Below are 14,676 nucleotides of genomic sequence, written 5' to 3' on the forward strand. Positions count from 1 at the left end.
CTCTTTCTAAGAATGCATTGTCGCTATTTTTGAGACGTCATTTCGGAGTCGCACACAAGGATTTGAGAGAACGTTTTACCCATTCGTAAAGTAAAGCCCATGAAGTTAGAGAAGCCACGATCTTATTGGCTTTTAAACATTTCAAACATTTCAGAAATGCAAATCAGCGTTTGGAACGCATTATTTACAAGAAGTAGAAATGGTGTATGAGAAATGCAGTACCCTGGGTCCACTTTCTGTAGCTGGCATGGTGTTAGGGGAGGAGGCATGGGAGCTGTGCTTCTATCCTTCCTCTCTTTTGCCTTGAATGTAGGTGGCAGAGTTTTTTGGGGAGCCTTGGCCTACTGTGAACCTGGAGTTTTGTGATTTCATATATAGTTAAGTGTTGTCTAGTTGGTTCTGTGCTAGCCATCAGATGACTCCTTGAGCTGCATAACTTCTGCTAATGCTTTGTAGCGATCAGAATACGTACTTCTTTGTCTACATAGCTCCCACTGACGTAAAGGGCTCTCCACGACTTTACTACTGCACCACTGCAGGTTAAGATGAGCACCAGCCCGAGGCAGTAATTACTTGCTGTAGCTCTTACCAAGTAAGGTTACAACAAGCATTTTAACCAATGCCTGAAAGTAAATAGGTCTGTGAATCCCCACCTCCTGTTAATTTGGGATTCAGCTGTGTGATTACTTGGAAAGTTACTTATATGAAAAATAACATTTTTATAATATAAAAATATGTTTATAATAAAACTTTTTTTTATATACTTACCAAATAATTACAGAATGAGAGCCCTCCTTCCTCCCCTCTCATGGACCCTTCTTTGGACAGAAGCAGGGGAGATTGTGGTATTTCCTTGGGTTCTGGATTGGAACAGTGTGCTGAGGGACCAACTAAATTAGAGGAATAGTATTAGGCCTACAGAAGGGCTCTGAATTTTCAACTATGTCAGTTCCTATAAGAACTAATAAATCTAAATATATAGGTATATTTATGACTTGGAACGAAGTTATCAATATTTGACTTCCACTTACAGGTCATCTGACAGATTTGGCTGGCATTTCCACCAATATTAGTTGGTTGGCATTTCCACCAATATTACTTGGTTATGAACACTTTACATTTCCCATTTTATGATTGGAAGAGATACTTATCAAGTTTAGAGGATTTTGGGTTCTACTTCATCTTTAGCATATTTCCATAGAACTCATTCATATGAAAGTTATTCTAAAACTTCCACTTGCTAAATGTTTTAAGCTTCCACATGATTCTAATGTTTACATTGACACCATAACCATCTTGTGCTAGAGTGAGTTTGGTCAGGTTGGACTGAGGATCTATCCTCGTGTTTTGCAAGAGGTTCAACTTCTAATGTTTTCAAAGGCAGTGGTTAATTTCTCTCTTCTGGAGTTGGGCTGGAGGTGTTTCCTGAGCGCACAGCTCTATAGGTAACTTCATTAAGTTCTTTGTTTCATAGTTACTCTAAATGCTGTCAGTTCCAGCTATTAGAGAGTTTAGGTCTTTCTTATGTTACAGGTACGTAATGCTATACTAGACATTGCTTACTGGCTTACTGGACCACAAGAGGTCTTTTAGGTTGGGTGTAATTAAGGTGCTAGTACACAGTAACTCTTTGGAAACCTTTATGGATTTAGTTATTGCCTCCAAAGCTGTTTGAGTCTTTAGTAGAAGCCTCTTAAACAATGGAACCCTCTCTTGGTAGCCCTAGGACCTGTGATATGGTAAGAGAATTTAAAGTGTTGCAGAATGCTAGCTTTTGCATTAAAGATAATAGTCTTTTGTTCCGATCTAGGTTGAGAGAAAAATTACTATTTTGAGGATTTTCCCTTCTCACGATTGTTAAGTGTAGACTGGACCTTATTTAAAGGTAATGAGTTTGACACTTTATGCCATGTAAGGTACTTAGTGTGCTCAACAAATAGAGTAAGACCTAGAGATTTCTGTTCAAGGAAGAGTGAACACTACTATGTCTAAATGGTCTGCCATTTTTTATGTTATTTGGTCAAATTAACACAACTTCATCCCAAGTTATTACCTTACGGGAGGTGATTATTTATTATGAAAATTTTTGTGGATGTACTCAGTCACTGAGCTAAGTAATAGCAGTGGAAGGGGCTCAACATCCTGAGGTTGGCTGTAGACAGTCGGCTGTGGGCATCCCCTGTTTGAGACAAAGGGGGAGTCATCTTTTTGCCAGTTTTTTTGTCACCAGTGCAAGGTCCTCTAGCTTGATCAGGGACACCAAGTTGTTCCCTGGTTAGGTCTATATTGGAATGCCTTTCCCACTCTTGCTAGGTTCCAGGATTTCATCAGTGTATTAGGGCAACTTTGTAAGTTGTCTCTTGGCATTGATTACCTCAGGTGACCAGGGAAGGCTGGGTTTCCAGTTTCATTGGTGGACACAAGCAATCGAAAGAGGTTTCATCACAATCCCACAAGCTAGAGATGACTGCATGGTTGGTCCATGGTTCTGGTGAGCTCAAGGTGGGATTTTGCAGTAATCCCATTATTAGTTCTGGGAGAGATATTATTAGTAATTGATTCTGCCAACACCAGTGGTCAGAGTGTAAGTCACGGTCCCACATTAAATGGTTTTTTCCAGCACTGATATATCTATGAGCAGTATGGTTAGGTTTCTGTTGTTTCTCAAAGATGAGGAAACTTCTTGGTAGCAGCCTTTAAGGCTAAAGGGCATTGTTGGCTTTGGCTATAGTGTTGTCGGAGGACAAAAACATCTAGAAGTTTTTAAAGGTGTTAAGGTGGGGTTGCCTAGGTCTCTGCTATGTATTTTACCTTGGAATCTGTATACGGTTCTTCAGTTCATTATTTTCTTGACCTTTGAACCGTTTAGAACAAGCTCCTTGTAAAGAAGTTTATGGAAATTTACAGTAGCCATAGACACAGCTAAAGAGTGATAGAGCCACAATCTTAGTCAGATTTGGTAGGCTTTGCTAAAGACAAGGCCTTTTGGACTAAGTACAATGTTGGGCTAGGCCTTTGCCTTATTTTGGACTGAGTACAGTGTAGACCCCTACCCATAATAGTATCTTTACCTAGCCTGGAGTCACTAGGGCTTGAGGAACTGGACCCCTTGGGGCTGCAGTACTGTCTGTAAGGAATGTTGGAATTGTTCTAAAAGGATTAAACCTGGTGTAAAGATTCTATTTAGTGATTTTGGAAATCGGAGTTTCCGAAGAGTAGGAATATAATGTCCTTTTCATTAGACTTTTGTTGATGACTTTCATGTAATCTTCATGGTGCGGAGATGAAATATGATTATTGCAGAGCATTAACTCCTCTGGTTTGTGCAGGGGATATTATGTCCTGAATCAATAGGTAGCCTTTTTTGGTCTATCACTTTTTAAACCTGGATGTGGCTTTTGAGAAACTTGGAGGTACTAAGTGTTGAGTATTAGAAGTATACCTCTTTGTTCAGATGTACTTGTTAGTTATCCATCGTGGCTCTGCAGGGTTTTGGCACAATAAACCTACCCCTTCTTCTGCTAAAGGGGATCCTCCAAAGAGACCTCGGCTAGCTTCATGATGAGGATCTCTTACCCAAGTGACAGTCCTAAGGCGACAGTAAGAGCTTATGGATTGATCCACTGGTTAAAACAGACACGTACAAAATATTTTGTTACTAAGTAGCCTTTGAAGGTTTGGCAGGTTTTCACTTTGCCCTTCACTTTTTTCAAATATGGGAATCAGCTATATAGTGGAGAGGTTAGGTTCATTTAAAAAATATAAATAATTAATTAAAGATTGATTTTTTAAATACTTACCCTTACCTTTCCATTAATTTCAAGTACTTACCCTTACCTTTCCATTAAGTAACTTTCCTTTCCTACCTCCCCAAATTCAAAGTGGACAGCAGTAGACTGACCAGCTACGAGGGTTTGTACCTATTGATCCTCAAGTGGGGGAAGTATATGGATTGGAGGAGGATATTTATGGAAAACCCTGAGTAATTTTTTTTAATATGTCGAACTACCACTGACACAAAAGAAAAGCTATATATGGAGAGGTACTTATTAAAAAAATCTTAAGGATTTATATTCTGACATTTCTGGATGGTGAAGTTAAAAAAAATTTGATTTTGGTTTTAGAAGGTTATAAAAGAAGTTTTTGTCTGCAGTGTTGTTTAAAAGGGTACACAGACTTAAACACTAAATTAAAAGGGAACAAAAAGTAAAGTGTTAAATAATAAATCTTTGAAATATGTTCAATATAAATTGTAAATGTTCTGTTACTATTTAATGTAAAATAGTATCGTAACCTTCAACTTAAGTACTGTCACCTCTAGTTAAAAAGTAAATATGATTTTCATTAAACAAAGAAAATAAATTGCCCACATTTCTTTCCCTCTGAGTTCAGTAAGTCACCATTTTACTCTTAATTTATATTATCTTAGTTGGTATATACATACCATTGATTTTTTACAATTAACCCTTTGATTTTGATGGTCCTGAAATTTATGTAGCAAAGAGAGTGCTTATAGACATGTCAATGTTTTTCTTATATTGCATACTGTGAAGTTAATTTTCACAATTTTAAGCTGGACACCAGTATTTTCTTGTATGTTGAGAAATGTAAAACTAGAAGAAAAATTCATAATGGAAATAGGATTTCATTTGAAGCCATTAGACTAGATATGTTTTTGATATGAGAAAAAACTAAATAAGCTATAAATGCACATACAGCGTAGTAGGAGCTTTTTTTTTTCTTTCTAGGTCCCCATGCCTATTGATTCCACTCATACCACTGCTATTGCATCAGTTGAAGCCTCTTTCAAGGCAATGGCATCTGCTATCATAGTTTTAACCACCACTGGCCGTTCAGCCCATCTCGTTTCCAAATACAGACCACGTTGTCCCATTATTGCTGTCACACGTTTCCCAAATGTCGCCCGTCAATGTCATCTTTACCGTGGTATTATACCAATCCACTACACAGGTTAGTGTCTTGTCTGTATATGTATTGTAAAAGGGGGTTTATGTCATAAAGTTTTAAAAATAAGATGCTTTCTTTCAGTGATTCAGTTAGTGTATTGGCTTTAACTTATATATTAATACTGTAATTGAACATTTTTTATTGAAAAGGATGTGTTGTCAGGTTGTATCTTGCAGTTATTCAGTAGAGGTAATTTTGACTCTTAGTTGTAGTGAGTAACATTGAACCTTGCTATTTATTCTCGGGATTATGACTTTCAGGTTGATATTTTAAATGGGATATTGAGTTGAGCTTTAGGAAAATTTGCATGGATCAAGAGGAGAGCTCAGTATCTTAACTGGAAATTTATTAAGTAATATTTTAGCGTTTTCTTCCATGTGGTCCTTTAATCCTTGCATTGATAGTGTTGCACTACTAAAATGGTAATTGTTTTTTTTTTATTTAGAAAAATAAATTTATTCTGTAGATTAGTGTCATAATTATTAAGTGGAGATTTGCATCCTAACTTTGGTGATGTTAGGTTCTTCTCTGCATTAGTTTACTTCCTTAAAGTATTTTGCTTTTTAGGATATTTATGCAAGTTTCCAATAATTAAAAATGGTTTTATGACTCTTCAGGCCAAACAAATTGAGAAAACTGTCTAGCAGAGCACTGGCAAAGACAGCTCCCAAGTAAGGCCTTACCCTTTGAAAGAGAAAATGTTACTTGTGGTGTCATTGGCACAGCTGCTCTACAAATAAACAAAAAATACAAAGCTTGTAACTTTTTTTCTCATCTAAAAAGCAGTGCATAAAACACATTGTATTACACTATGAAGTGGGAACTACAAAGTGAAGCTAAGCTACATTCTGATGTATGCATTTCACTCATCCTATACAGTATTTGTTAACTTCTCACTTAATTTAAAAACCACTTTCCATAGTTATTTACAGTAAGCATTATATAAACAATTTTTAAGTTTACAGTACATAATGTTTTTTGTACTGTATGACAGTCATTTCTTTTTGTATGACTTTATGTATGAAGATGAAAATTCATACTGTACATAGGTATAAAATTGTAGAGTACTACATATATCCAAATTAAAACGCCAGCAAGAAGCTTCTTATGCATCTTTATTATTTACAGTTAACAATAAACTTTATGCAACAAAACATGTTATGCAACATCTAGCTGTAGCTGTTGGAAACATGAAACAAAGCCACTTTCTCTTGAACACACTTCATATATGCTACTGTACTACAGTATTTGTTTTTCCACCTTATCCTAACATCAAAATCAGTGTCCTATATACACTTTACACTTCTTCATGGCTAAACCTTATAACAACAACTTGTGTCCATACATCTATATTTTAGTTTATACTGAACAGCTTTATTTTGCTTTTGTTTTCCATTGTCTAGAATGTCATGAGCAAAAAGAAGCGTGAAAAAAATATGCACACTAAAGGTGGTAGCATTTTTTTTTTATTTTAAACCAGTACAAAGTCTACATTATTAGACCTTTATTACAAAACAGAATAACTGTAAGTGTAACCCTGTTGGATTGGCTCTAATCAGTTTTTGTCATACTGTTTTGAAACCATTAATTTTTCACTTTACATATCAATGTGTACATTCGCCTCAAAGCCTGTAACATTCATGACAGCTAGTCAAGGATAGGAAATGTAGGAAAGCAAGTAACATTAAATTATTGGGAAATAAATTTTACCAAATGATGAATTATAAGGGGAATAAGAAGCAATGGGAAAAAGAACCCTGATTTTATAGATTGATTAATTTTTCTTACTCATCTGGTTAATTTTTAAAATGAATCTAACCCCTCTATTATGATAGTAGCTGTATTCCCTGCTTCAGGTGGGAGGACTAAAGAAAATTCATAGGATCGATTAGTTAGAATTTGGCTGTTACCCATCCCTTTTGAGTGAGCTGCTGGTTTGAGCATATATTATTTTGCATTAAGGTTTTTTTTTATATTTTTTTTTAGTGCTATTGACATTTTCTTCTGGCTGGTTTGTATTTTTTTTTTTTTTTTTTTTTTGGTGGTGGTGGTGGGGGGGGGGGGGGGGGGTGGGGGGGGGGGGGGGGGGGGGGGGGGGGCATTGGTATTAATTTGGTTTTTCTGTTATTCAGGAGGGTAACACAAGTTTGTAATGGTCACAAGCTGTACCTGTAATTTAAGGGGGCAAGGATTGCTCTTACAATGACTGTTGCAGTTTGGCTTGAATATGAATAATTATTTTGAAGTTTAAACGTAGGTGAGAAACTAACAAGAATAAGAAAAGACAGCAAAGAGATACTGCCAAATCTAGGATAGAAAGTAATGATAGAAGTAAGAACTTTTGTAGTTTTCACAAGCATCAGAATAGCTATTTCTTCTATTCCTGTGTACCTTGTCATTTTTCCCAGAGACATTTTTCTTCTCTATTTAAATCTTGGGATATGAGGTTTGGGAAATTGTAATCCAAAGTAGCAAATCTTAGGACTTCATTAAAAAACTTTGTAGTTTATCACTGCTACACTTGCTTCATTACCAACTCCAGTGAATACAAGTGGAGCTGGCGGCATAAAGGAGTCTTCTTCTCCAGTGAACAATACTGGGACCATGAATAGAAGACCTTTAGCTTCTGTCCTATGACAAAATACTTGGCACAGATGTGTTCCAAATATCCTACTATAAACTTTTGCATTGTCAAAGTAATTGAACTGTAGACCTAGGACAAGTCCTTGAGCTGCCAAGGAAATGTGCATCATAGACAGAAGAGACATCCTATGAGGTGATGTCCTATCATCATAGGACGACTCCTCTGATGTTACTCATCTGAGGAGTTTTCCTAATGATAGGACACCCCCCATTGGACTAAGGAACCACCATGGCAGCATTCACAGCTAAGATGGATCATAACTACTTCGGAGATAAGAACAGGATATTAGTTATATTACTGATCTGGTTACTCATGAAAAAGTAGGATAAGCTAGGAATTGAATCTAACCCGATCCCAAACTCTTGAGAATATCAGGGAATCTGAAGAGTACTATCCCATGTTTGCCTAATAGGTTATGATAAGATGGAGAGAGATCTTTGCCTAATCGAGGCTAAGCCTACGACCCAACCACCTAGGCTAGAATAAGTCGATAGGGGAAGGTTCAAACTAGCTCACCCGCTATTATGTCAGGCTAGCCTAAGAACCTATCCACTTAGGCTTCCTACGCAAGAATTCGATGACTTTGGCTAAGGTAAGATGGAAAGGAAGGTTTGAACTACTAGACTATATTACGTTAGGCCAAGAACCCAACCACTTGCAAGGTTAACAACTCAACTACTTAGGCTGGGAAGATGGTTAAGGCAGACTTGAACTAGCTAGGCTAAGACCTCAACAACTTAGGCTAGGCTAAGATAGATAATAAAGCAGGTTCGACTATCTAGGGTAGGCCAGGCTAAGAACTTGGCCACTTAGGTTAGGTTAAGGTAGCTTTGAACTAGTTAGGCTATACTAAGAACTCAACCACTTGCTGGGCTAAGAACCCAACCACTTAGGCTAGGCTAAGATGGTTAAGGCATGTTTGACTATCTAGGCTAGGCCAAGCTAAAAACTCAACTACTTGCTAGGTTAAGAACTCAGTCACTTAGGCTAGGCTAAGATAGATAATAAAGCAGGTTCGACTATCTAGGGTAGGCCAGGCTAAGAACTTGGCCACTTAGGTTAGGTTAAGGTAGCTTTGAACTAGTTAGGCTATGCTAAGAACTCAACCACTTGCTGGGCTAAGAACCCAACCACTTAGGCTAGGCTAAGATGGTTAAGGCATGTTTGACTATCTAGGCTAGGCCAAGCTAAAAACTCAACTACTTGCTAGGTTAAGAATTCAGTCACTTAGGCTAGGCCAAGTCAGAAAGGTCAGCAGTTCCTTACCCTCCTTTGCCTTGAAGCCTTCTTGGTCTAGCCTCAAGTACCTAACCAGAGAGTAGGTCTGAATTCTAATGAACGCCGGATGACTTGATTGAATGAACCCATTGACTCGCATTTACATAGACCTTCCAAATTACTGTTGGGTAGGTCGTCATCCCTTCTACCAGAAGAACTATGCTCTCGATTGATGGAATGATATAGTGAATTCAACTTGAAAAGGAAGACACTAGAACGTGGAAGTGTGACAAACCACGTAAATGTGCAATGAACCACATACGTGAACGTGGAATGAATCATTTACTATATGGGCATGGGATAAATCACATACCTGGATGTGTGATGAATCACGCACAGGGACAAGTGATGGGTCAAGTACATGGTTGTGTCATGAACAACGTACACCTTAAAACTTGACTCCCCATGTTCATGGTTGAACTCTTAAGATAATTTGAGTTACTAATTAAATAAACATCATATCAGGCAGCATACTGGAGCAGTTATGTAAGTTTTACAAGTACACAAGGCTATACAAAAAATTATTTAGGTACTAGTTATCCTTATGATTATATATGATTACATACATGATATCATTAAGTTCCATGAAAGTATTGATTATCACAATGACAAAATGTTATTGTCATAATAAAATTAAGTATGTAATCATATATAATCATAAGGATAACTAGTACCTAAATATTTTTTGCATAGCCTTGTGTACTTGTAAACCTTATGTAATTGCTCCAGTATGCTGCCTGATATGATGTTTATTTAATTAGTAACTCAAATGATCTTAGAGTTCAACCATGAACATGGGGAGATAAGTTTTAAGGAGTTTATTTCTTTGTATTGAATTATAACCTTTTATGGCAGTTTATCACAGTATTTATACTATACTGTAGTTTCAATTTTGGACTAGCATAGTTAATGCTATGAATCTTAATTGCCTAGGCTAGCCTAGCAATATGAAATTAAACATTCCATAATTCAGGTTAAATGAAATTTACTGAATTACAGGCAGTCTGTCCCCAGTTATCGGTGGGGGTTCTGTTCTTGGTGGGGTGCTGATAAGTAAAACCCACCATTAACCGAAACTCGGTGATTTATGGTGCTTAAGGGGGCCGGCTGGAACCCTTATATATGGGGGTATAGGGCAAAAAATGCAAAGTCATGAAAAAATTCATGGAGCTTCATATGGCAATTGAGAATACGTATACGAAATATTTCGTCAAAATTCCTCTTACTTTCGTAGTTACAGGGTAATTAGTAAACATAACTCGATAAGCCTAAAACATTCATCCGTACAAGAAAATGCAATATCTCTTCTGTTATCGTAAATTTTGATAATTATTGTCAAAGAAATTGTGAGAAATGGCATCTGTAGAGATTCCGTGGGTCGCAGAGGGGAGTATCAAGTTCAACCATGATCAGTGCGAGCACAGACTTCAAGTAGTCTACACGTTCGAATTTCACCTCTGATATTCGGTTGCTTTTACATAGTTTTATATATGTTTCGGCAAGAATTTCATCATGCCAATGAGGAAAAGACAAGGAAAACATCTCGCTAACATAAAGACGAAGAAAATTCGCTCTAATATGATTACAGAATATCACAATATATGCGATATTAGTGTAGTTAGTGAAGAGAGAGAGAGGGAGGGTTGCGTAGTAAGTAAACGCCCCCGTCTTGCCTGAAGCACACGTCACACTGTCCCCCAGCCTATGATCTTTGAGCAAAGTGATCTTAATTTATGATAAATAACATAGTTTTGGTTTATTAATACCCAAAAAGGAATATGAAATTCATAATAATCATGATTTATTAGCAGTGTCTTTGTAAAAAGAGAGTACAACTTCGAATTTCACCTCTTGACATTCTCTTGCATTTACGTTTATTTTTGTTTCGGCAAGAATTTCAATGGAAGTCAACGGAAAATACTAGGAAAACATCTAGCTAACTTACAGAAGAAGAAAATTTGCTGTAATAAGCAGAGTTAGTGAAGGAGAGAGAAAGAGTTGCGTAGGAAGGAGTGCCCCTTCTTGCCTGACGCAATGCCCCAAGCTACGATATATGAGCAAAGGGATTTATAAAAATGCGAAGAAAAATTTTGAACGCCCGTATCTCAAAACTATAGTTATTGACCTTCAAAATCTATCTTCTCACTTAGTTTTAAAGCTATAACATTGGAATTTGGTATATAACTCAGAAAGACATTATAGAACAATCAATGAACAATCAAATGAAGCCCTTTTTTCCAATTTTTGTTTAGTTTTTTTTTTTTTTTTTTAATTTTCTTTTCTTAATTTATAGGGTTTATTTTTTCACCATAATGAAAAATTCATATCTAGCAAAAAAATGACTTTAAAAAAAAAACTCCTCATTTGATTGGAGGTCTACATCAGGTCTATATATGGTAGTAATCCCAAGTCTTAATATTAAATATCAAGGGAGGAGATAGAATTTGAAAAATGGTTATTTTCGGGATAAATCACCCTGATGTCACAAAACCGAAGGTCAGAGGCGAAAATTATATGCGGTTTGAGATGTCCCAAGTCACCTTATTAAGTGGTATGAATATCAAAGTCCTGTCCTTAAAAAAGGGCATTAGCCGGCCGGCCCCCTTAAGGCACCAAGTTTTGGTTAATGGTGCCTCTGTTAGTTATGATGGCACCATATCTCTGTTATTGGCACCTTATGGCGCCGATAACCAAAACTTGGCCTGTTGTGGCACTAGACAAGTGCCATAAAACCGGATCGCCTGTATTTTGATTTCTTTGCATTATACTGTACATAATGGTCACCTTTTACTGCAGTTGTGTTAAATATTCACATACGGGTACAATACTTCTCTGTCTGCTTAGCCTCTATAGCTTTGCTAGTACTATAGCATAGGCTGTAAAACCTCTCAAACCCTATGCCAGTTTAGCCTAGCCTATAAATTTTCATTCGGGTGCTGTATTCAGAACCCTAGCAAGGGTACTGTATAGGCCAAGTGGGTAGGATATTGCCCATTTCCCAATTTTGCTCCCTTTTCACTACTACTTTGGAGTTACAAGGGTATTAGGCTAAGAGAGGACTGCATTCTTTTCCTCATTTCAGTTACAGACCAGATCATTGAAATGCTTTTCTCCCTAAGGCATCAGTTCTCCATAACATACAATTATTGATAACAGGAAGTGCATGAAATTAATTCTAATGTATATTTTACCTTTAAATACTGAGCTCTCTTCATGTCAGACTTTTTACTTGAGGATAGTGGAAAGTTTGTTGTACTGAGCTGTATTTATTTCAGACTTTGTTCACTGAATGTATCTGGAAATGACAAGAGGTTTACTGCTGTAAACAGTGAAAGTCCAATAGTATATAGAAAATGCTCTTTGATATTTTTAAAACTGTTCAATTAGTTTTTAAGTAACACTAGATTCTATACATACTAGGAAAATTTCAAAAATTAAAAATTGATAGAAAACTATCACTATAACAGAGGACTGTACTTTATTTTATGCAATACAATTTTTCTCATTTTAATGTGCTGTGATTTAAAGTCTATTTTATTACTGTTCTTTTCTTTATACTCTTTCTTTTCCATCAATCTTCTCCTGTTGTATTCCAGTTCCTCAAAATGGTATGTTGGTGGAGTGAAATGATGTGTTTTTTATATTTGAAAAAGGAAAAAAAAAAGCTTTTGAACATAATCTTGCTTACTGGACTGCACTAACTTGTTAACACATGTATTTTACATTATTGATATTTTGTTTTTTTGTGTCTTGGTTTGATATGATTTGCTAACCATTTGATAGGTGTGCAAATTAAGTAATTGGAGAAAGCTGGTTTATGAGGCTTGATGTGTTTTGTTTATTACTGACAGTTTTAGCAAAATCAGTTTCAGAAGTAACAAATTATTGTAGTGAGTTCACCATATTTTCACTCTGTTTACAAAAGATGATTACATAATAGTGCATGAACTTGCATTAATTTGTTGTACTGTATTTTTGTTTTCAAAGATTTATGAATGTGTGACTTTAGGACAGTTTTAAGTGAATTAGGGGTATTGCAAACACTTAGCATGAAAGCTAGACAAAGAGATTTTTTTTATTTAAGTTTTCTGATTCGTTTTTTAAGCTCATCAATAGTAAATACCTAGAAGGACAAATAGAATGAAAAATTTTCAGCTTAATGATATAGTAAGGGGAGGTCTGATACTTGAGCCTAGTGAGAAGTGTGATGTTAGCACAGATTCCACATTCACAAGAAAAATAGTAGAGCATAGCTAATAACACAGAATAGATTGGGCTGGGATTGCTTGAGACAGGACCCCAAGTTGAACCAAGCACCATATGAGGTAAGCATGCCATAGGTTTTAGGGGTGGATGAACCACTGTTATAACTTAATGTTCTAACAATCAGTAGTTATTCAGGTGCTCTTGAGATTATTCACACATTTCATCTTTGGATACAATACAGTATCCTGGTTTTCTCCTGTTAGGGATGCAGTCATGATATATAATACAAAAGTTGAACATTTTGGAGAAAAATTTAATGCTAAGAATGTATTTAGTAAGGGGACTCTCACAAACATGTTTCACCAAAAATTATGGCCACATCAGTAGAATTTAATATGATAGTTTTTGTGTTTTACTAATAATTCTAAAACTGATAATTTTCATATATTCATTTAATGGCTACAGTTTCAGTTTTCATCTAACTAACAAGTATAATTGTGTATAATCAAGAAATGTAAAATATGGCCATTAATGTTTTGCTGCAGTTCAACACAGCATTTCTCAAGAAAATTCAGAGAGGTACTGAATTAAAAAGCAGTTTCCCTTCTTATTTATGTGGTGGCTTTTGTGAAAGTGGTATTTATCCTATGGAGACTGCTCTCTGGTGCTCGTTGATTTACTGGTGCTTCTCCCATGTGATTTAGGTAACTGATTATGTAGGACTATGGTCCTTTTCTGTAATCTCAGTGACTGCCTGACAGGGTAACCTGTAGGTCTGGTTCTTCAGGATATCTCATTGGAAGGTCTTGCTCATTTTGTTTTTGTGAAATGTGGTTAGTGATGCTATCTTATAAGGAGTTTTATATGCAACATTCAAGGTGACACCATTAAGAAGGAATTACCATGACCAGCACAATATTAGACTATGACCAGTCAGGGCTTAATATTAAACACAAATGAACAGGATGGTTGCTGCCTATGCACCCTAGAAACAAACAGTTTTAAAGAAAAGCCCTCCCTTAATGGAAAGCAGGGGCTATTCCTTCTGCCTGTAAATGTCATTGAATCCACTACAATAACATCCTCATTTTTTGAAGAACTAGGTAGCCCCCTGTTGTGCATTTATCCAGATTACTGTAAAGAACCCTTGCCCCTCATGATTGGTACCTGGTTCACTATCATACCTGCTGCCATATAAATGTGACCAAACACATTTTTTGAAGCTATGATGTGTTGAATTTTAGCCAAATGTTAACAGCCATATTTTACATTTTGTATTGTATACATAATTACACATTTTTATTAGTAAAATGAAAATGTTCCAGAATGTGTTCGTGCCTTCCCTTTCATTATATGAATGGAACTTAATGTTCTAAAGAAAAAGTACTTAGTAGAAAACTAGAAACTGTTAAATTGAACTCTGCTAATGCTGCTATAATTTCAGTGAAACAATAAGAATTTAAAAATTGTTGTCAGATATGTTGGGATAGGAAACCACTGTCAATGCAGTTTACAGTGTAAACAAAGGAATGAAAAATAACTAAACTAGAACATTCCCATCTTTACAAGCAAGTTAGCAA

At 36.2% G+C, this 14,676-nt stretch overlaps 1 protein-coding gene across 10 annotated transcripts in view; it reads left to right on the top strand.

The window, feature by feature from the left end:
- Positions 1–14,676, top strand: part of LOC135195639 (pyruvate kinase-like) — a 146,308-nt gene that overhangs the window by 69,761 nt on the left and 61,871 nt on the right. For 8 of the 10 annotated variants that reach the window (XR_010310201.1, XM_064222004.1, XM_064222002.1 and 5 more), the window contains exons 8-9: positions 4,749–4,971; positions 12,487–12,498. Coding sequence is in view for 8 of the 10 variants with exons in the window: in XM_064222004.1 (XP_064078074.1) it covers positions 4,749–4,971; positions 12,487–12,498 (235 nt within the window). In the remaining 2 variants the exon portion in view is untranslated. The remainder of the gene's footprint in view (positions 1–4,748; positions 4,972–12,486; positions 12,499–14,676) is intronic. The other 2 variants (XR_010310202.1, XM_064222000.1) reach the window with 1 other exon arrangement.

Source organism: Macrobrachium nipponense, chromosome 16 (genome assembly GCF_015104395.2).
Source record: "Macrobrachium nipponense isolate FS-2020 chromosome 16, ASM1510439v2, whole genome shotgun sequence".
Taxonomy (NCBI): Eukaryota; Metazoa; Arthropoda; class Malacostraca; order Decapoda; family Palaemonidae; genus Macrobrachium; species Macrobrachium nipponense.